This window comes from Epargyreus clarus, unplaced genomic scaffold (assembly GCF_041222505.1).
Source record: "Epargyreus clarus isolate Ecla_fem2 unplaced genomic scaffold, WU_Ecla_fem_2.2 ptg000014l, whole genome shotgun sequence".
In the NCBI taxonomy this organism is placed as follows: domain Eukaryota; kingdom Metazoa; phylum Arthropoda; class Insecta; order Lepidoptera; family Hesperiidae; genus Epargyreus; species Epargyreus clarus.
Genome location: NW_027332222.1, coordinates 4369870 through 4395089, shown reverse-complemented (window position 1 = coordinate 4395089; position 25220 = coordinate 4369870). Strand labels below are relative to the sequence as shown.

The window sequence follows — 25220 nt, the reverse complement described above, 5'->3', positions numbered from 1 at the left end:
TCGAAAGTGAATATAACGATCAAGCTACAGTCTTACATCGGGCGCAGCTTATTTTGAACGCTCGATGAAGCAACAGAAGGAAATACGCGATGCATTAGTGCAGTCGCTAAAATCATCATCGGATTTTTCATACCGCGTTCGAACGCTGCAAGTCGCTAAAACGTGATGCCGCATCAATACAATCGCCAAAATGGCAATCGCGAATCATCGTATGTGACATGTCTATTGCCATAAAAGATTATGTAACACGTGTCGTAGAATTTATTAGACTATAATTTGGCCTTTGTCTATGGTCAAATAAAACTCAAGCACGTTCAAAGACAATTTATTTATTTCAGACATTAATTTCTATTTCCGGGCATCTATAAATGAAACTGTCATAAAAACAGATTGTAAAAATATGTTTATTGCTTATCTTTTTATTACAAATATATTGAAGTTTAAAAGAAGTTATTGCATAGATATTATCAACATAGATATTTAAATTATATTCGGAATGCAATAAGTATTTTCAGTTCTATTTGATTTCGAAACTTAAATTGAAAATGCATGTATTGCAGAATTTTCTAAATAATAAACAACAAAGAATATAATATAGAAACTCGTCTGGTTTATTTTGTCTAGTTAGATCTATTGCTTAAGACGAAAATCATTGACCGAATCGTTCAGTGACCGAAGACAAAAAGCTAGATTTCTTATTAACTAAATCTACATTATTACAATTAATTATAAGAATTGCTTTTATACTAAAGTTTAAATAACTTAAAAGCTAGATTTATTATTAACTTCAATTACATTATTATAATTACTCGTAATTATACAAATTGTTCTTATGCTAAAGTTTAAACAATAACTTGCACGGTGTATTTTAAAGGATACAATTCTTGCTTAGTTGTATTCCGGTTTGAGCATGAGTCAAAGGAGATTGGGAAAAACATGAAATGCTGTCATTTCCTTGTATTTTTTATGCTAACCGCATTATTCTTTTAGAATGATTAATTCCATGGTTATTTCCATTTTGAAAACAAGTAAAATCTCTTAATTTTCATAGTGCCTGCCTCATTTATAAAGTTTTCAACATTATCTTGTATTACCATCATCATCGCCCATTGCTCTCCCAGGTTACTTCTTACAACAAGGTTAAGGCTGGGGACTAATCCACAAAGCTGATAAAATGCAAATTAATAGATTTAACACACCTTTGAGAATCTTAAACCTCTACGGCATGCAACGTTCTTCGTGAGATATTTTCCTTATTTTTTTCCTTTTTCCTTACCTTATGTGATTGGAAATTTAGATTATAACGTTATGTACGTGTAATAAGAAATAGTTTTGATCGCTTGTAAATATACTGTTCCTTTACAACTGACTTTTGGATTTTTCTCGCAAGTGCGAATACAAAATGAATACAAACCAAGTGTTCTTCTTCTTCAAAGGATTCTCTATCAAAGCTACTCCACAAATTACATGTACAAAAAAATACTACCAACCTACTCTAAAAATGTACATTACTACAATACGCATAATAATAAATTTATATTAGTAATAATGTAATTTTTACATTACTACGTAATATTATACAATTTTTGATTAACTGTTTTAAAAAAATATTATTATTTGCAAAATGAATAATTAATTAACAGGTACAAATAATTTCGTTATAAAATCTAACACCTCGCATTGATTCTTCCGTGTGTACACGTAACTCATACAATTAAATCAGTGCAAGATAATTAAAAACGTGATTTATATATGAATTGATAAGGAAATCCCTGGAATACATTAACAGCTGTGAAAACCACTTAGCTGTCTCGTACATCTTGCTTTTAATGGCGTGACATCATGACACGCGCAGTGGTCAACGAAATGCTAGAGAGTTCCGCTTCGATTTCCGACCAGTACCCTTAGTATGAGTTTTTACGAAACTAAAGACGGTCCACGGGGGCGCTGTATGAGTGAATGCATAAACAGTGAACGTTTTCGAGCAAACGTAAAAACTCATACTAAGGGTACTACTGGTCTAAAAGGTACTCAATGGATTTGGGGCAAATTACTGGAAGCCATAGTAAGGTTCGATTTATTTTGAACACTTTGTGGTTCAGCTCTGGAGGCAACACCGCCTTTTCCACCTAATAACAGCAGTGTTCAGCGCTGCTGTGTTCTAGATTGAAAGGTGTATGTAGGGAAGCATACTCACCTAAGGCGATCTAACTTCCTCAAGTAAGACTCTTATCTTATTTAACATTGTTTATTAACGATGTCCATTTGCGGCAGTAGCCACTTATCTTAAAAATAACAATAAAATTTTCAGATAAAACAAAATAACATTTTTGTAGTCTCGAATTAAAACCAGAGGCTACTTGTTACTTGTAATTTTTAAAATAGTAACACAATTAACATACCGTAATCTTAACAATAAATCTGCATTCACATATATAATAACAAGTAATTAATTTAAAAAACCAAAAACCCGACTGCACCAAAAAGGCTGAAGTAGAATTTTCAAAAGCAGTGAAATACGTATTTCATTATTTTTATGCAGAAAGCAAATACAAAGATTCATAGTAGGTGGCTGCTTCAAAAACAAAAGATGTTCTAACAATATTAACCTATTTTATCCTCGTAGTGCTCATTTACGCTATATAAAGAACCTATGTGTAAAATTCCAGCACGCTTAAGTTCAGCGGTTTCCCTTTGCGTTGATCTCTGGCACAGCAACTCACTCATTTAGTCAGACAGTCATCTCGATGTACTAGCTGACCAGGCAAACGTTGTGTTGCCATATAAATAAAAAAAATGTTACGGGCGAACAACCCTTATCACTTAGGGGTAAAAAAATAGATAGTGGCCGATTCTCAGACCTAATGAATATGTACATAAAATTTGGTGAAAATCGGTGAAGCCGTTTTGGAGGAGTACGGTAACTAACACGAGAATTTTATATATAAGATATATTATATAATGTATGTGTAATATCCTCTCAGTTTCCTTTATTTTGAAACCCTACTCGATAGGTTTGGTTATTTTTTTTTAAACGTGTTACTATTTCGCGAGAAAAAATCACCATTTAAGGTCTATAAAATATATAACTTCAGTAATTCAAAATTTCGGTCATTATTTTACCTCGTTAGAGGTAGAATTTCATTATTTTTATCCAACAAGCTTGATACAAAATTTCATAGTGTTTGCTTCAAAATTGACGGTTGTTCAAATGAACTTTTAACCCTCTACGGGGTTGATTTTTCGAAGGAGGATAAATAAGTGCGTCCTTGTTCCTATCCACAAAGCCAAATACAAAATTTTATAGCAGTTGCTTCAAAATTAAAGGATTTTAAAAAAACTGTTTTTCCCTATTTTACCCTCTTAAGGGTAGAATTTCCAAAAGGCCTTTCTTAGTACTTATTCACGCTATATAGAGAACCTATGTGCAAAATTTCAGAACTGTAAGGTCATTTAGTCATTTAGTTAGTCAGTCAGTCAGTCACCTTGCTGTTTTATATATATACAAATATGTTTTTATAATTTCCGTTTAATTTCCTTTCATTTGATACCCTACTAATGTGATTTCCACCAATTTTATATGCATATTCAGTAGGTCTGAGAATCGGCTACTATCTATTTTCCCTAAGTAATAAGGGACTCCCTTAACATTTTTTTTATTTATATGGCAACAAACGTTTGCCGGGTGAGCTAGTTATTTTATTAAATTAAGAAATGTTAGGCTTTAAGTCCACTACGCGTGGATGGTCATGCCAAGTGTGGATTGATAGACCTCACACCTTTGAGTACTTATCTCTGCAGAACTCTCATGCATGTAGGTTTCCTCACAATATCTTTCTACACCGTTAAAACAAGTAAACAATCTTCTACTCGTAATAACAACAAACTTGGAAAAATCAGAGATACGTGCCTAACATTTGGGGCCAAATTGAAACCACTATTCTATGACTAATTTTTGATGATAAATCGTTACAATTATTTAATTTAATTGCTTTCGATGCTGATAAATGTTTTAACTGATTTATAATCCAAGGTCAGGCAGTTTGAGGTCTCATTTCACGCGAGGACACGCATGACTAACACATTTAAGACTAAACATGAGTGCGGAAGTAGACCGCAAATCTTTATTGGACTATATATTTTATTTGAATAAATTTGCATGATTCAAGAGTTTAGCCTGGCTTGGCAAGGTTGAACATTGCATTTACTAAAATTCACAACTATAAAGGTTGATTCACGTTGCATTTACTAAAATTCACAACTATAAAGGTGTTTTTACATTAATTTAAATTTAACTTGTTTTGCGAATAAAATCTTGCAATTGAATTTTAAATATAACTGGTTTAAAATGCCCAACCCCAAACGATTGTGCTGAAATTTTGCAAACACATGTTTGAATGACAATGCATGATAAGTTTAGTAACGTTATTCTTTAATATGGCGGACATCTTAAGATGGCGAAGTAATAATATATTTTTTATGCATCCCCCATATATCAATCATTAAATATCAAATCAAATGGAAGGGTTTTCTAAAAATAATATGATTATAGTTTTTTTTTAACCGACTTCAAAAAGGAGGTGGTTATCAATTCGGCCGGTATCTTTTTTTTTTCCTATGTATGTACACGAATTTCTCCGCCGGTAGTGGACCGATTTTAATAATTCTTTTTTATTGTATAGAGACGATCTGGATGTTGGTCCCATTTAAATATGGTTAGGATCCATCGATGGGTTCTGGAGAAAATGAGAGGAACTCCTCCACCCATGTAAATATAATAGCCATAACTTCGCCGTTTATGAACCTATTTTAATGCCTTTAATTTCGTGTGTGGATAATTGCTACAAGTTGTTCCCATTTAAATATGACGAGGATCAGAGTGGGTTCTGGAGACAAAATATGTAACTCCTCAACCGATGGCTATAATTGAGTTTTGTTTGAAAATATTTGGTGTAGGTTCTAATGAAATTGCAAAACCAGTTTATTATTGACTATTTAAGGGTCTGATAATGTGGCTCGAAGTCAAAATATGTAACTCCTCAACCGATGGGAATAATTGAGTTGTGTTTTAAGATATTTGGCGTAGGTTCTAGGGATATTACAAAGCCATTTTATCATTAACTATTTAAGGGTCTGATAATGTGGCTCGGAGACAAAATATGTAACTCCTCAACCGATGGGAATAATTGAGTTGTGTTTGAAGATATTTGGTGTAGGTTCTAATGAAATTGCAAAGCCAGTTCATCATTGACTATTTAGTTAGGTTAGGTTGGAACATATAAGACAATATAAAACTAAGCGAGCAGGGCGCGGCAGCGCCCTGCGCGCGGGCGGTTCCAATTATGTAAACTCAGACCTTACCTTCATTCATCACGTTTATACAATGTTATATTGTATTAATATAAATGTTAGTATGTCATCACTAACAAGGGTGAAAAAAATTTTTTAACAAAAAATACAACCGACTTCTATGTCACTACAAAGTAAAAAATAATTGGCGCTCTATATATTTCGTTGGATAACGATGTAAACAGCGTGTCTAATATGAGCACCGACTTCAGAAATATGTACTAAATCAACATTTATTTCAATTATTTTTTACTTTGTAGTGACATAGAAGTTGGTTGTATTTTTTGTTAAATTTTTTTTTAACTTTTTTATTCGCACTTATTTTTTCCAGTTTTCAAAAGCTAATGTTATAAAAATAATATTTTACAACTTTTTCATGTAAGTTTTTTTTCTGTTTCAGGTAAGCACCACGTACATATCATTATCACTATTAACGGGTGAGTCAAAGGCATTTTGTAAAGAGCCGTTAGCCTCTGTGTTTTGCATCTCGTACGACACCCGAAGGCGTTGTCTCAGGGTCGGGGCGCCTACACCAACTCTCGATTTCTACCATCATATCTAGACAGGTAAGCACACAGAAAATTAATGGAAGTGGCAGTTCTGTATCGGAATGTATAGTAAGATTATTTTATTTGTATGTCGATCGTAGAAGCTTAAAGTTTGTTCTCTTTGAAAGCTCTTGGTTCGAAATAGAGTTGAATTCAACAACTTGATGTTGCACTTATTAAATATTTTGTAGTATTTTTTGTATCTATTGTGTGAATTAATTTGAATCAAGCCTTATTTCATGACTTTAGTGTAATACTATCATCATACATATTTATGTCTTAAAATCATAAAAAAACATCGCGTCATGTTCAAGTTATTGCTAAAAATTTTAAAACCCTTTCATTTTCGACACTCGTCCTTCACGTAATTTGTTCGCGTCTAATTGGCATTACGTCAATTAAGTGAAGATTGTTACAAAATGTTGGAATCCGGTTAAAATCTCGCAAGGCACCTGCTTAGCTACTTTACTTATATAAGTGTAATTGATAGTAGGTACTGTATTTAGTTACAAAAAAATCGAAACAGTTGTCAGTATCCTACGTCGGTTTATGTAAACAGAAATATATTATTATAGGAACTGTACTAATCTATGATAACTGTAACCATAGATTAGTACTGTAGCATTCTTTTTTTACAAATAATAATATTTTTATAAATAATCTATAATAGTTATTTTGCTTTCTAAACACTATAATTTTACTCTTTGTATAGGAAATATATATTATATAATTTTATTGACACGTTAATATAAATACCGCTTATATAAATATAATAATTTATTAAAACCATATAAAATTTTAGCTAGTAATTAAATTTAGAATTTCTAGCAATAATAGCCACATAAACCGCTGAAATTCAAAATTTAAACATAACGGAACAAAACTGTCAAATTAAATTAGAAAAAAATCAAAAATAACTTGATTAGCAATTAGCATAGTTATGCAACCGCATAAACTTTCAAGACGCATAGCCTCCACTCACATTTGGCCTCACATCCGGCTGCAGGAAGTAACGGTGCTGAGTCGCGTGCTCAGATCTTATTATTGCCGATAAGACCGACCAATTGATTAAGGGCGGTAACGCACGGGCGGTTGGACCGCTGTAGAACCGCTTCGCAACGGTAATTTACTCGGTCGTTGGTATTTTAGGTATCTTTTAGAATGTCCACATAAAATACGTAGAATAACTCTTAAGTATTTATATTTATGTAACCTGAATGTTTTGTCGCTAGTACAATGGCATTTAACCACAAAACAAGAACTTGTATTTGGTGTTATGTGCATTTAACACTGCGTTGCATAGGACTACAGTCTTTGACATCCTTGTATTTTTCCTTACATTAAAATGAAATAGCCGACCATTACATTTTGTTGTCGTACCCACTAAAATGATAAATTTAGTAGTTTATTGCCTACCTCAATGTTAATATCCTTTATTTTGCTTATGAAGTTATTTTCCTACTAAATTCCTGCCATTCACTTTACTAAACTTTAAAGGAAAAAAACGCCAAGTGTGTAGTTCCCCTTCCGACACAGTCATGCCGCTCATGTTGTCCGGAGGTCACTCAGTAATAGAGCGAGTTATATCAGTTCATTGTCAAGTAAAAGTTGAATGTGTTTGCTTTAATTCTACCTATACCTTATTGCTTCGAAAGTTATTTGTAGAGATCGGCTCAGCTCGGCTTTAGATAATCTCTTTAGCTTCACGCGTTTGCTGACGGACACTACACATTTAAACTTTCTATTATGATTGATTTTGTTGTAATCACTTGCTGTCTTGAATTAGGCTGACCGCCCATTGATTGCTATATTTTGTCGGAGCAGTAACTACCGCTCGGGCATTCCATTTATTGTTTGAGCGACCATTGCCATATTGCGTTTAGACGTCATAAGCTACTAAATAGTTGTCAAACATTAACCTTAGTATGAGTTAACATTTTTACAAAAATGACTGTTTTTTCTATTTGTTTACGTATTTCCCATACATTTCCAATCAGTTCTGATACAGAACGCTAGGGGCGTTATTTGGAAATATATGGTCAAATACGTAAATAAATACAAAAACAGTAATTTTTGTAAAAACGTAAATACTCATACTAAGGGTACAGTTCGACTGAAGTTTTGACAGTCGCTTTAACTACTACTTAATCGTTAAGCGACCTCCGTGGCCGTAAAATATATAGCGTGTCCTATTTCAACCACTTGTTCTTTGTGCTGTCTTACTCGTATCTATTATTTATATTGCAACCCAAAAACCAGTACCTCTACGATAAATCACAAATTTATTTTATCACACAAAGAGAATTGTTTCTTCTAACAATAAAGGCACAATGAACTTAACCTCACAAAAAACTAAAGTCATTTCTTGTTTCAAGTAGCAAAAATCTAGCAACGTCATTTCTTTTTTTAATCATCAACAAGCGAAAATCTTTCAATCAACAAAGTTTCCCTTTTATACAAATACTGTAGATTTCCTCAAGGCTCCGTTTACCAGCGAATTGAACGATCATCTATTGCCTCAATCGTGTTGATATTAATTCGCAAATTACAGTATCCATCAGTATAATGGCGCAAAATTACAAATTTCTCAACAAATCGTTTCATCCGTTCACGATGGATTACCAAAACAGTTTAAAAGTATTGCTTAACTTTCGAATAGTTTAGAATAATGGCCATTTTTAGCTTGTATCTTCCATGTGTCGTTTCTCTTAGGGATCTAATATACGAACTACAGCCAATTACCGTCACCGAGAATCGCAGACTGTCGCGTACCGTAGTTGGCGACCACCGACGACTGTCGTCGATTATTGCCGCCTGTCGTTAGAGACTGCTAGTGACAGTCGGCGAACGTAGGTGACAGTCGTCAGCGCTTTCAGTCACTCGTGTGTTACCTTCCTTAATAATAAATATTTCATCATAAACATCTACAACTGAAGTCAATTCTATTGTATCATTACAACTCGCTTGGTCAAGCAATAACCATACTGGTCTAACCATGCAGAAGATTCCGGATTTCATCTCCGGCTAAACAAATATCTAAATGATAAATTTAGATTTCTCTTCTGGGTCTGGGTATTTCTGTACATTCCTTTGTATGTGTCCAAGGTATCAACACAAAAATCTTAGTGTGCGGGCTATAATAGTAGAAATTCTTGTTATGATTTCGTCTCGTGCAAGCATCTCGTCATCATACCGCACCTAAATTCTTCTGGTGACAACATGTCAGTCATATCTTGTTATGTTTTAAATAACATGCATATTATTAGTACCGCGTCGCAAGCCAAACAATGGAACTTTTGCATAAGCTTCGTATCCTAATAATCCTTACATACTTGCATAAGTTTAGCCGTTAAAATTGTAATGTAATATTCGTTTTCTGTAATGTACGTCATAAATGGTATTTTTATTTCTTTTGCAAGTTTAAACGGTTTTTATCAAAGTTAATAACAAAGATTTTTATGGCACATAAAACACTTCGTATGGTACTAAAGTCTTCGATAGTAAATATCTTGGCGACACAAATCAAATGAAACTGCATCATACTTAGATATGTACAACATATGGTATCAAATGTAGTCCATTTATTAATCCATACTCATCGACCTCTGGTTACTTAAAGCGATCGATATTTACGACCATCTGCTAGGTTTGCCCCTAAGTTCCGGGAAATGGGTCATCTTTTTGAGGAAGTGAGCTATGTTTTTTATTTATCCTGATTTTATAAGCGTGTGAAGTAGAACAGATTAATTACTTCACAATTTTAAGCATCAAAGCCAGAACATCTTGAATTGGTCTTTCTTGACAGAATCTTATCTTCATTTTCTTAATAAAAATGTTTTGGACCAAAAAGAGGTCCTATTTCAGAATAATTTTTATTCGGTTGTCTTACCATTTGCACGTAATCGTGATTTTTTCATTAGCTACTTGTAACATACTTTATCATCTTTGTCACCATCGGAAACATCTCCATTGTTTCTACCGTTGCCTCTTCACACAAGAATTCGATTTTAGTATGATTGCTGTTGTCTACGGCCCAAAAATTGTTCAAAATCACCAGCCCCAACGTCATGCCCCACACCAATAACGTTTATTCGCTTGTCACGCAGACCGGACTAGATCGTGGAGTGTTTCATTAGTCACAAGAACGCTCACCGACCTTGTACCAAGCGGTCTAGTCACGCTGAAATGCCAATGATACATTTTTGATATTCATTTATCGTTCATTGGAATTCAATCCGTTGTATTTATGCTCTTGCTTCAACATATATACTGCACTCTCCTTTGTCTTGTTTAATTCACGTAACTTCAATACTCTTAGTATGAGTTTTTAAATTTTTACAAAAATAACTGTTTTTGTTTTTGTTTACGTTTTTTAGTCCCATACATTTCCAATCAGTTCTGATACAATCCGCTGGAGGGGCTAATTGGAAATATATGGGCAAATACGTACACAAGTACCAAAATAGTCATTTTAGTAAAAACGTAAAAGCTCACTAAGGGTACAGGAAGCTTGATGTATTCCAAACCGTTCTACAGTATGTTGAGCAATCTGTTTGCTACAGAAAGATTCTCGATTTTCTTTCACATACGTGCAGATTCCTAACGATTTATATTGTAATTCAAATTTTAAATATCCTATCATAATGACGACTTATGACTATAATTTACTGGTACAATAGAGTACATTCCATGTGCGAATTATACTCGTATATTAAATACCCGACTGCGAAGGGTAATGTTTTTAATACGTATGTATGTGTCATCCTTGCCCTAAGCCCTAACAGCTTGATGAATTTTATATGAGGTGTCGTTGGATTCGTCTAAATTGTAGGAGTAACTAGCTTTTTTTAAGCAGTCGAGTTTTTTGATTTGTGTAATAATTCTCTATTTATTGTAGTTTAAGCACAAAACAGCATCCATGAAATTGTCCACAAAAGCCAAATATAACTACAGCCGTCAGACCGTCCAATCCATGCGGAATACAAATTTCCTTACACAATAGGTACAAATTGTTAATGTTATTCTACGACCAACATCGTGCATTAAACACGTTCGCCTTGCGGAGACAAATTCTTTAATACAACCTCCACTTACTTGCAGCGACAATAAATTGTACCAAGTGCCTTTATTCTTGGTATAAGCTCTGATATATGTGTATTAATTCTTCATATATTGGTATGAGGTAATCTTTTCTCGCGGCATCACTTGCGTGTAAAAATCTTCTTTTTTAATAAGCTACATAATATAATTTTAAACGACACTTTTGTTCCTGATTTATTTATTATTCCTGCCCTTTCAAGGGTAAATTTTAAACTCCTTAATTATTTATTTTTTTTTACTTAAAATTCATGGTATTTAAATTTAAGTAAATATATTTCCCCCAGATTAAATAATATCCACCAATTAATCCTTATTTATTTTAATTAACTGCCACCTAAACGTAAGTTAAAAACAGAATCTGTAGCAATATTACAGAAGTCACAAGACTGATATTATAACTTTTCCTTAATAATAAAGTTTTAAAGTTCACCCTTAAGCAACACTAGACGTCAATTTAGGTCTGCAAAGAGCTATAATAACTCTATAAATGGCTATTTTATGGGGTACAATCATCTATTATCACTGAGACAATTTCAAGCTACTGGTTACGTATATTAGAGAATAGAATCCAATTTTCGTACACGTCGTAAACTGCATTGAGGCTCGATAAAACAAGATTGGTTTAAATCCGAGGCAATTGCCAATGTGGTGCTCCCACGCGACTTGGTTCGTTTACCTCGGACCCACTGGTGGTCAGTGACCATGGTTTTTACAGTTACATTACCGAAAAAGACTTCAGGTTATAAGTTTAGGGTGACACACACGGAGCGGGCGAACGCGACTTACTTATATGCCAACCGCTTAATTTATTCAAAGGATCACTGACGCTAGGAAATAATCAATTTCCATTTGCATGAATATGACTTAATTTATCGTGAATAGAATGCAAATATTTTACTGTTAAAATCGGATAAATATATGTACAACAAGGCTGACTTAATAAATGCTTAATAAAGGCAGGTGAAGATATCAATGACAAAAATATTATATTTAGCAAGTAACAGTATTGAATACTAACCAATTCAAGTATTTATTTTGGCAATTACTTTATCTATAAAATAAGTGAAATAATATAGACATAAATTGACAATAAACAATAAGTATAAACGAATATTAATAAACTAATAGTTCATAATTTAAAATTAAAAACTTTGTATGAAATTTATTTTTCGATGTGAAAAACGCCGCGTTTGTAAACGCCTTTACGCACCTTCACGGCGATACTAATGATGATAATCAATCATCATTTTCGTGGTAATAATCTCCGCACTATGTACATTCCCAAATCATGCTAACATTTGAGACGATCCCATAAGATCGTACATGCGACTTCTATATTAAGCTCGGCTAAGGATGGCGATTCTTTCCGAAAAAGATCGATTCTGGAATCGTTTCAAATCGAAGTGTAACAAATCGATTCACAAAAAAATTAAGGCTCAATAAATCGTATTCTCCAAAAATTTATCTTCGATCTTTTCAGTTTAAAACTGCGAACATAATGAAAAAAGTGATAACAACAAGCACTAAAATACGTATCCGTCAGTATAAATGTTTATAACATATTTGTTAAAATTTCAAACAACTTCAAAAAGATCGACTTTCGATTTTCTAGAATCGAATCACGGAAGCTATCCATTACAGGAGATCGATTAAAATTATCCATATTTTGGGCAGAAACATCGATTATTCGATTAATCGATCTCAGATCCCCATCCCTAAGGTCCACCATTATAATAAAACACAAGGTAATTTAACTTCAATACTCGTCTAACTAGTTCTAAATGCAATGCACTTCGACGTCTCTTATTTCTATTTTTTTCTATTTCGCTCACTAGAAATTATTCCGAGAACAGTATTTGTTTTTAGCTAAGCTCGGGTAAAGAATTGCCACACGTATGCTACAACAAAATTTGTACGACTTATTTGTTACCACATCTTGTTTTACAAATTGGTTTCTTTTTTTTTTCTAAATGTACAAACCCCCAGTATCTATTTGAACAAGCAACAACCTTTGTTAAAAATACAAACGAATTTTGAATATTGCCATTAATAATTTGAAATTCAAAATCGAAATTCCTATAATGAAATGTATGTACTTAATTACTCTGTGTTTTTCTTTTTAGGATTTCCCCAAGTGTAAAAACGGAATCCTATTACTAAGCGTCCGCTCTCTGTCACAGGGCTCTACGTCTTGAACCGTAACAGATACATCTCAAATTTTTACAGTGTATACTATAATTGCACAACTTAGCAGATTTTTTATTTCATCTCCAAAAGTTAATAAAATGTGCTTTATTGCACTTCCAAACAAAACAATTCAAAGTCATCGCGAGGCCGCCGGATCACGTGGAGAATGTTTCACAGTATTGTTGACATTTTTCAATATGATCTGGTCATGTGTTTAACTTATAATGAGAACAGACAACAATACAATAACAATAAATTGGAACACGGTTAGTCTGACTTAACAGAAAACTTAATTTAAAAGTTATAAAATATCAATTTCAAGTAGAAAAACGTTTAATGTTATTAATATGTACGACAACCACCCACACCATACGTTAGCAACATGTCTGCAAGATGCAGTTACATATTGTGTAGCTTACAATGCAACAATTAAGATTGTACGTAATGGTGGAAGTCTGCCTCTCTCTCTCTCTGGTTCGAAGTTCGAATTCCATGCCCGCAGCTCTAACTTTACAAAGTTATCAGAAATTACTTATCACGGGTGAAGGATAGTATCGTGAGGAAACCTACACGACTGAGAGTTCTTTAAAAATACCAATGCATACTTGCTAGCGCGGTGGACAACGACCTGAACCCATCTCACTTTGAGAGGTGTCAAGTGCCAAGAGGTAGAACAGTAATGGATTGACGATGGTTAAGCAATGCTCACAATCCCCAAAAAACTGTATACTTGATTTCCGCAATACACAGCAATCGCTTACATACCCACTGGTATACTAATAGAACAGAGGGTCACTACCCTCTGTTCTATTTTCAAATGAATTAATGCACTATCTGCATGTTTACTTAGCCAATTCAAAGTCGCGAGGTCGTTGTCACGTGGTTGTTGCCAAACAATCTGTACCAGTTGCAGGTTTTGTAAAGAAACTTGGTCACAGAAACTAGCAAGTTGCTTACGATTAATGATAGTATCGTGACGGATTGAGTGCTTACTGATTTGATAAGGGACCTTAGATAAACTTACTCTATACCGTGATCATTTTCATTTCGGATATCACACTTCTAATTATCTATTCATTAATAAAGCCATACCAACAGATTTCATAATAAGCTAAACATACTAGGTACATAGAAGTGTGCGCAGCACTACCAAAAAGTGAATAACAAATCAAAGTCATTCAAAAACAAAAATAGTTAAAAATAAGTATATTAACATAAAGATAAGTTTAAGGTTGTATTTTGTTTATCAATAGTAAGGAAAAATTAATAATAATAATAATAACGCTTTCTACACTCACAGCCCCACACTAGGATTCCCTGTGTCATGGGTGCCATGGACACACACATAGACAAATACACAAACACCCAGACCCACAAACAGAAATCTAGATTCGTCATTTAGATGTCTGTCTGGCCGGGGATCGAACCCGGGACCCTCTGCGCTTCAGGCCGGTATGGTGACCGCTCTGCCACGCGGGTCGTCAATCGTTAATCTATTGTTTCAATTTATAAAATGATTTGACAAAACGAATCCCAGTAAGAGACTAAATTTCAAACTGTTAGTCTATCACCGTTTACTATCACCAAAACGTATACGATCAAAGTGTGAAATGAAACGTAAGTTAGTTTCACAAGTGCAACTGCATTACCGATCTAGTGCACTTGCGACGTCGTTGCTCAACTAACTGGTAGTATTTCAGACCAAGCCGCTCAATCAAGCAGAAATTCGTTTATTTGGCATTAGTTTCAGTAGACGAATCGCCGGTTTAACCGCCCTCATACTTGATTTTGTTTACATTTTTGCCAGATACGGTTTTTTTACTAGACTCCGGAGAGTAATGTATTTCAAGCTTATGTACCGCTTATGCTATATCCCATTCTTTGGCAGACTGTTCAGCTTATACAGTTTGATGGATTTAACATATGGGGCGTCGTTGGATTTGTCAAAATTGTGGGAGTGACATAGGTCAAATTTTAAGCAACCGAATTTTATTATAATAAATAGTTTAATTATACTCTTAAGCGGTTATTAAAAATGTATATCCCTCTCCATACTATTATTATTTTTAACTTAAAATAAAATTAACTATTACATTCTAAGCATAAAACGTTTATTTAATAAGTAAATATAATTATTTAGTTAGCCTAAGAGCTGATAGAAAATTTAAGATACGTGCATTGTTGTTTTCGACAGTTAGCAATTTTACACACTAGTGTATGTGCCATATATGACTCAAAACTGCTCACGAGCTCTCTGATTCTTTATTCATCTTCCCAATGTGTTATTGCATATATCAGCCCACACATACAGATGCGTAGTACTACAAGGTTGTTAGAGATTTCTCAGGAACATCATCGATGACTAATGCAGCATCTCTAAGTTTTGATCCACTGCAACATTCAAGGTTTGATTACTTAAGCGAAAAGGCGTTGCATACCACATGAATCACGTGTTTCGCGAGTTCCGACCTCTCTCCTACCTATTGTAGGTATACCACAGACTATACGCAATTAACCCAGCTGTTAAGTTTTATACATGATATTAATTATCCGTTTTCTTTTTCAGTCTGTAGCTTTAAATTAGAACGACATTAATTGCACGTGATGCTTAAAAATACACCAGATTTTGAGATGGTCTTCTGAAATTGAATAACAAATATTTCGAAGATAACCTTTTAATTTCATTCATTAGATCATAATTATACAACGTGAAAAATAATCACCAAGTCAAACTAGAATATGCTCTAACATCAAATCGCTCAGCATTGTTTTCAATGTCAAGACAAGATAAACTGCACAGATAAACACAACAAAGGACCCTGTTTTTCCATTCTTGTTTAACTAGGTGATTAATAATTTAATTAGCTAAAGTTGCAAGATGCTTTTGATATACTCCCGTGGGGCTGACGTGGGTTTAGTGATTCAAGGCGTGAACACAATGAGCCGGTCCCACGCGCCGTCCCCTCGGAATTCACTAAAGGTTGAATACACTCAAGCCTTCAGATACAGACGAATTGTTAATAACCTGTCACGAAAACGAGTGATAACTGTTGGGTATTGCAGACTGGGTTATTTAATAACGAATTTACGTTATTATCTGAATTTTGTACCATCTACACAATTCCTATGTTCACCATTTGATTGATTTCATATGTATATTGCAGAGATGCGGTAATGAAGGATTGCGTATGAGTACTTTTATTATGGATTTTATTGAGAAGGGGATCTGAAATAATAAAATGATGATTACATTCATGGATGATTATTAATTGTCATAGACCGATTTTAACAGACTTTGTTAAATTTTAACTCTGCCATTATATAATATTATATAATTATTAATAATATAATTATTTAGGTTATAAATAAACCAAGGGAGAAGCATAGATTACTAGGGAGAAACTATGTACATTCTTAAATAAATTAAAATCTATGAATTCTAAATCGCTTAGGTACACAATGACATATGAATTATTAGAATCGAAAGCAAAAGCTGCCACAACAATATGATTCAGGCATTGAACAAACAGATAACATTGTTAAAACTTATGAATGAACTGTGCTTGGATGTTACAGCAATTACTGCACACATCTGACAATCCCAAATGGATCAAGTGACGCACCGTGGAACTAGTTATGCTAGCAGACTAACAATTGTATGCAGATTCGCGTGTCGAAACTAAACCGGCATGATCAGAATTACCTAATATTGAGGTGTGACTGCAACATGCCTCGCTCTGAATCTCTGATCGCTTATGGTTACTTGAAAGGCCATTTGTATGTTCGAGATTTAAGTCTATGCAAATCTAGACCTTAGGGCCTTGGCGGGGCACGCGTGGACTGGCAATTATCGGGTACAAGGGCTCCAGTGAAGAATGTGGCAAGTTTTCAACAAATGATCGGAATAAGCAAGTTTACGTGGTCTTGATCCAAAAATTGTAAATCCGTCCAGAATCTGTAAATCTGTCGTCCGTAGCCTTGTCACAATCACGACGTGTTCGCGTCACAATCGATAATTGAAAGCCAAACAAGTTAAGACAACTTTACCTTATCGTTTTTGTATTCATTTGGATCTGTTCTTACTATACTTATTTCCTTATGGATTACTCGATAATAAAGTCGGGAAAACTCAAGCCACAAAAGGAAAAATTAAATATTCTATTGTTGCATGTCCATAAGATGGAAATTAACCTTCACATTTGTTTAAACAACTCGAAGGAAAATCCGTAACTGGTCCCCGAAGTATTGAGTGGAATATTTCCTTCCGACTTGGTCCTATTAATATTCTGATGGAACCTGTTCCAGGGTTGCATTTTATCCTCATTCCTTGATAATGGCCTTAACTACCTTGTGAAGCAACTTTATTGCTCCTTTCTGACAACAATGAGGCTATTTATTACTTTCCTCAATTTCTTAATATGTCTTTCGTCATCCTCATACTAGCATGGATAATTATTATGTTCTTTTTTAAGTATTTTTTTCACTTTATGAAAATGTGCCCAATGTTTCTTCTTAGTTGTTGATACCAAAATTTAGGTGCCTCTTAAATTAGGCGCCTAATTTAAGCGCTGCTGCTTTTATAAGTTTGAGTTGGGTCAAATCGTCGAACCCTTTAAGTCTTAATCGCGAATGACATTAGTTACGAAGTTGTCGATAATAATATAGTGTGTTTTAAACTTAACACATCTTTAATATAAGCAAATTTAAAAGGGGCCAAGTATGCCTACATTATAAATTCTTACGTAGTGTAACCCGTATGAGCAACTTAAAATATTGCGACGTGTAGTGATGTCATCACCAAAATTTCCAATCGTAACCGGATAGCATTCAAAGACACTTTTTTTCTAATCCCAAACAAACATTCGATGTGTATTTTCGGATCTGTACCTACATTTTTTTGGGTATCAAAAATTATTACTTTGTGGTTTTCATTTTGCACCTGTAGTTTATCTATTAGATGATACTCCTTAGATAATTTTAGACCTAAAAACGTTATTTAACTTAAAAAATTGTGCTACTTATATAAAAAAATACTAAGTCATGTTTACTCTAAAGTCTCACTCGAAAACTTAAAATTTTACGTTTTAAATTTTCACGCTCTTCACCAGTTCAAAAGGTATTTTCCTTTATTATGATTTTTATACTTTTAATCAATTTCATACCTTACAATAATAGAAATAAATAAACACTTGCTGACAGACTTAAAATAAACGGTTACTTTAATTTGGTTCAAATCGGAATTGTAAGAAATTTCAAATGACCTTGCGAAGTAATTCGTCTGGGTCTTACAACAAACACTAAATCTTAAGTAATAGAAGCAAACCTTGTGGAAATTGGTTAATATGCAATTAGGTTTTTTACTTTATTAATAGATACCTTGGAAATGAGGTAACTTTTTAACTACGATCTCTATAACGCCTGTAATCGAGACGTCGAGAATACTACTAGAACTAATTCCTTTATCATGGTTAATACTGTGGAGTAATTCTTTAGCATCCAGTACAATTAGATCCAATTAGCTTTAAAGTAAAATACTTATGTTGGATTATTTACTTGAGATTAAACCAAGGAAAATGAAAGTACTTTTAAAATTTCCCATGAAATATTTTTCTTTGTAGCTAGTTTGCTTTATTACTGTAAACAACAAAGACTTTTGGAAACATATAAATTCAATTGTTTTCGTTTTTGACTATGTAGTCCATAGTACTACATTAGTATTTATAATTATTATAAACTTTTTTGTTAATGACTATATCATTTATGTTTTAATAGTCATCATCAAAACATAATCGAATCATTGTAGATGGCCCATAATTTCTATTGAATCCAGCCAAATAACGTTACAAAGGAGTCTTAAGTACAGTTTCATTGGCTTCCACTTTCACAAGTTACATGCAAGAGATTAGTCTCGGGCAATTCGTGCAGACTGCATCAATGCCAATGAGCGTGAACAATCTTTAATGGCCTCTTACAGCTCTTGCGGTTGTGTGGCCTTCGTGTCACACACGAACTTCATGTGCCAAATGTTTGATCAAATCTGTCCAAATATGTGATGTGAGAGAGATATAAGTCAAGGACTATCCACCCAATATAAAAGAGGATATGCGTTAAGTCTGAACATCGGAAAATCAACAAAATGAGAAGGGGAAGAGTTTAAAAAACATACACGGGTGACAATCAAATCTCCTTGTAAATTAAAGATTGCACGTTGTCAATTTATTCCCAGGGACCGCACAGCTAATATGTAGAAATACACTTATATTGTAATTCAATTTATACACAACATGTACCTCTAAATTAAAAATTAAGATAAAAGTTGAGAATTTGATTAGCGTAAATAGTAATAATATAATTAATGTTTATTTTACCGATATCAAAATATAAAAATCAAATTGAGTAATATTAGAGCTGCATAAACGATTTGAGTGGAACTTTCATTCAAAGATTTTGCGTGGGGTATTTTGTGTGGTACAAATTTTGCACTGACAAAAAAATAGAATATCAGGATGAAACATAAGAAATCGCGTTAGTGTGCGGTCGGTGAGTGGAATCCGTATATAAATCAAACGTTGTGGTATCAATTAACCAATCATTATGAGAGATTAATAATTTCTCAATATGAATAACAAACGAGGACGACTGATAGACTGATGAAAGGCGGCGGGTCAGATTTAATTGTTTTAACCTCTTCTTTCAAGTTGAAGAGAGGGTTTTGCAACCAATTATCACGATGCAAAATATCTTTAATTTAATGTTTTTTACCTGATTGCAGAGGGTAACGTCGAGCGTACAAATATCTGATGTGTATCATTTTTATTTTAACATATAAGGTGCCATTGGTTTCGTTTAAATTGTAGCAGTGAGATAAACTATATTTTCAAACAGTTGAATTTTTGTTCTTATTATAATCTTCAATATATCTTCAAATGACTTTATATAGAACAAAGTTTGTACTATAAGCCGATCTCATTCGATTCTTTTTAGGATTAAGTATCGATTCGCCGTCAGCATCTTTCTCGTCTTCTTATCTTCTAACTACCAAAATGCAGGTACTGCTTAATTCTAGAAATGGATGCGGTGGTACATATCTTAGTAACTTGTCCGACCACCACTGCGACAATATTGGTTTTCGGTTCTACCATCTTCCGATGTTCGCCTGCAGCGTACCTACATCTATATGCTATGCAACTATAAGAACAGACCACAAGCGACAATGACCACATAAATTAGATGAACTGCATACATTTGCCATTACGTATATAATAGTACGTTCAACTCGCCTGTCTAAGCCAATAAAAGTTATCGCAGTAACATCATCGCAGGCTGCCACAAAATGCGGTTAGTCTAGTATTCGTTAGGTTTGCCTTTCACAACTAGATGACTAACATTCCAGCTACACAAATTAAAGGTGCGCCATTAAATTGCTAATGATTTATTTATTTCAATTTAACCTTCAGTAGTCGCTATTGTCCATTGCAATAATTTCCTAGTTTATATTTATGGTGCATACAACAATTTGCTTCAAGAAATATGAACGTATTAATTAATGCTGTTAGTAAACAATAATTTTCTTAAATATGTACATAATTTTGATTTAATTAAAATGGAAAAAATAATGGAAATTTAATAATAGATGAACAAAAACATTGGGAGGAAACCATGTGTAAATTTACTTATGGTATTTCTCGAGGGGTTTCCAGTGTATAAAGTGTGAAATCTACTAAATCTCGATATAACTGTAGTCCTTTATATAAAAATAAATAAATAACTGAATATTTTCATTAAAATAGCTGAAGAAGTTTTTGACAACGAGTGACGAAGGGGCTTAAAATATGACTTTTTTTCTGGGTCTGTTTGTTTAAGTTTTTGTCTTTAATCAATGATATTTTTGTCTATGATTTTATGTGTATTTGGCAACTACTACACAGGGAATTTTACTCTAGGAGGATAAAAAGCATAATTTACCTATACTATTAGGAAATAGAATAATACGAAGTAATACAGGAGATCCAGCGACTTGTACCTACTTCCGAGAAGAATGAGTATTGAAACTCATAACTAATAACCATAACACAAATAAATAATCATAAACGCCGCTCGGCTTTTATGGGACATAAAGCGAGAAATAAGCAAAATACCTTCGCGATCAAGCAATGCAAGTTATGCATTAGTCAGTTATTGTGTGCAAAGAATTGCATTCATATCTCTAAACAATACTACTTAGGGTCGGCTCCATTGTCCTATCGGATCTTATGATGTCTATATGGTATTATGCGAGCTACTTAATACAAGGCAATGGTATTATTAGGCATCACACGTTATTCCATGAATGGCCGCATAATGACCGACAAGACATGTATATTATTCTTTTAGCGTGAAGTCACTGATGTTGAAAATATTCTACTACAGGATGTTCCGTAAATGGTGTACATATTTTTTTTATAATAGCACTTAATGTCGTTTCATATTGAGTCTTAAGGGTATGAGAATGGAAGCATCATCTGTCGTGACTTATCTATGTAGAATGCATTCTAATAAGTATTAGGTAATCTTGATTGAGATTTAATAGAAAAGCCTGTGTTTAGGTTTAAAGAAATGAAAATTGAGATGATGACGAAATAATATCTTTGAAATTGAGACATTAAGAAAAATAGCAAATCAATTATAAAATTGCTGAATATCTTAAATTATGTCTTAAATGATGTGTAAAATATAAAAAAAATACATATTTTACACTAAATTTACACATTTTTCATGGTCAGTACAACGTCATCTAGTGGTCTCTTTAAGTCTTTGTAAAAAGAGTAAGATATGAATAAACATGAGAAAACCAAATTCGAAACACCCCGTGTGTGTCTAACAATCAGAACAATATTATTGTTTACATGATTGTTGTGTTCGTCACACGAAATCGGATCGTCGGCTGTCCGCGCACACGTCAGTGCTATAGCAGAACCGATGCGGGCACTTCCTCTAAAAATTAAAAAATAAAAATGTCAAACGTCAAATGTCAAATCGTGCGTTCCGTAACCGGTGGGATGTGAGGGGGAGAGATGCCGGGCGGGAATTTGGTGCGGAGCGGGCGGTACCGCAAGACACCGCGGACGCCAAGGTCAGCCCATGCCCGGTACTACTACACCCGGTCGCTGGTGGTGGGCTCGCCTGTACGACGACGGCCCAACTCACCGCGGACAAGGTAAGATTGTAATAAAAGCATAGAGAATAGACTGACAGACAGCCAATCACAATCCTCAAAAAATTTACGTAATTTAAATATCATGTATGAAAATCGTATATTATTATAAGTATTATTTTTAATTCGGCAGTCTGTAAGTGTTTTTTGAATTGGATGAATGAAAAAATCATAGATTAGTAAAGATTACTCACTCCTAACAAGCAAGTGTACCCAGTTATGAGAATTGAAATAGTTGGGTAAAAAAGTTTTGCCACGTCTCCGTGCTAAAATGTCCCTAAAATATATGAAATAATTATTTATCTATTATGTAAATTACGCAGTATTAGTTATTTATTCGTAAATATCCTCTAAAAATGATTTTATTTGTCAAGAATTCAAATAAAAGAACTTACTAATAAGCCATTTGTGGCTTCATTCAATTTCAAGGCGGCGAAGTATCTTTACTAATCTATGGAAAAAATATATTGAATATTTTATTTTTAAAGTAGTGTGACACTTGAACGAAAAAATTAAATATAGGTAGGTGTACCTATTGTTCAATTAGATAATTGAACATCATTTTTCATCAAAAGTGGCTCTGAATCGAATGATTCAGAATATTATTTATCCATAAACACGATAGCTAAACCGCAAGTGGAATACCAGTCTTACTAATATTACAAACGATTAATAGATTTTATATTCCTTTACTATTAGAATATTCAATTATTTTAAATACATCTGTAGCTCAAATTATTTTGCATAAATTCTAGCTTTAGCTTAGCTGACTCAGCAAACTTTGTACCGCCTCAAAATCTATTTATCATATATATATCATATAAAATATAGCCTATGTTACTCGAGGATAATGTAGCTTTCGAATGGTGAAAGAATTTTTAAAATCGGTCCAGGAGTTTTTGAGCCTATTCATTACAATCAAACAAACAAACAAAGTTTTCCTTTTTATAATATTATAGTATAGATAGTATAGATAACATTTTTTTATAAAACAAGTAGTTTTAATGTTATGAACATTATTTTATTTATATTTTATGAACAATATATTTTATTGCTTTAAATTCTAAAGTGTTCTTAAATGTCACTTGAATAATAAAACAATCTTATTAATATATTTTTATTGAAATTTAAAATTAATATTCTAAGGTTTTTACAAACATCTAACTAGGTTAAAAGGGTAATAAATAATATTAAATGCATTAACCGATATAAATGATAAATACACGTTATTTTCTTCACGGATTGCCAAGTGCGGTTGTCATAATGATATAATTATATGTAAATTAATAACAGGTAAGGAAACAAATATTATAATCACGTTTTCCATTAAAGTACCATTAATAAGAGTCACGAAAAACATCGACTCTTAATGTTTTTGTAACATCATTTATATTATGAGTAGGTATGAATAACAAATCAAACTGGTTCCTCGTGTTTTGTTTGTTGTTGCTTACAACAGTCGGCGACAGTGGCTGAAGATAAACGACAACAATCAACAACTGTCAGTGACGGCATTAACTTGTGCTCATGTATTGCCTCCCATATCGCTGTATGCTCGTACTCGTAGGTGTACGTAATTTAAAAGCTTTTTAATTAATAATATGCAATCCACTTAATTGTAAGTGGCTAATGTCGCCCATGGACATTAATCAACCCCAGATAAAAGTCTTCCCTGAGGTCGACCACAAATGCGTTGCCACCCCAGAGGACTAAGTTGGAACGCCTCGGATAAGTCGGATATGTCTCTCGGATATGTCTCCCTTACCATATCCTTAAAATGGAACACAGCAGCGCTTGACACTGCTTTCAGACAGGAAAATGTGTGGAGGTGGTGCCCCGGAGTCAAACCATAAAGTATTTACTAAAAGACTAACATAATATTATAAGTAGCGTTCCTTTCACATTTCCCGTACACCTGGCCAACCTTGAAGGACAACGCCACTGCCGCCATTACACCAGACGTATTTGGTTTTATAGCTCATCAGAATGTTTTAATTTTATGAGTATCGTGAAGATCGTATCTGCACATCATAATAAAATCATCAATTATTCATATAGAACAATAAATGTATACAATACCGATAATCATAACTACATACATATTTCTATTATTTTAAAGAAGGGACAAAAATCGTAGGAATAGTAAATCCATTCATCATTAGACGTAACTTTCAGAAAAACAGATTTTTTTACACCTATAGGCTCTATTTGTCAAAAGAGTCATTCATAAAATATGCGGATCTACATTCGCCAGCCAAGTAAGATTTATTTTCTGCATAGTGTTTGATTTAATAAATAATTGAATTTAAAATAAACGTTTTTGTAAACATCTCTCGCTCAGATATTATATAAAACGAGAGAGAAACAAATACAAATGTTGCCACTTTAAATACTATTTATTTATATAAGATTTGGTAAAAAAAAAAACTCCGAAATTGAAATTCAATGTGACAGATACGATAACGGAAGTGACTTATGTCCTCCAAGGTTGCCAATCTTAAGGAAGCCAGGTGGCAACCAAAGTGAAAGGCACGGTCATTCATTCATCTCATCTTGTCAAAATCTATAATGTTGATTGTCTATGCCTCGACCTCCCGCGATTGGTCGAGGATTATGAAGAACCTTGATTGGATTCAAATTACACATATTAGAAATAAAAAATCTTTAAATGTCATGTACAAACAAAAAATATGAAATATAGATTAAGGCGAAGCTAATAAGACCCTTAACAAAGAAAAAAACATAATAGGTTTTCTAAGTACCTAAGTTTAAGTAAAAGGAATCATGTTTTCAGCTTAAGATGTTATTTACCTACGGCTTAATTTAAAAAAAATACATAGAAT

The 25220-nt window shown here is 33.4% G+C and overlaps 1 protein-coding gene across 2 annotated transcripts in view; it reads left to right on the top strand.

Moving 5' to 3' along the window:
* Window positions 1-25220, top strand: part of LOC140747230 (uncharacterized) — a 78938-nt gene that overhangs the window by 25783 nt on the left and 27935 nt on the right. Inside the window, exon 1 of one of the 2 annotated variants that reach the window (XM_073079532.1) lies at window positions 22223-22380. The exons of the other annotated variant lie outside the window; for it this stretch is intronic. Within the exon in view, the coding sequence (XP_072935633.1) occupies window positions 22238-22380 (143 nt within the window). The 5' untranslated portion in view covers window positions 22223-22237. Of the gene's footprint in view, window positions 1-22222; window positions 22381-25220 lie in introns of those variants that run through there. 2 annotated transcript variants of the gene reach the window in all.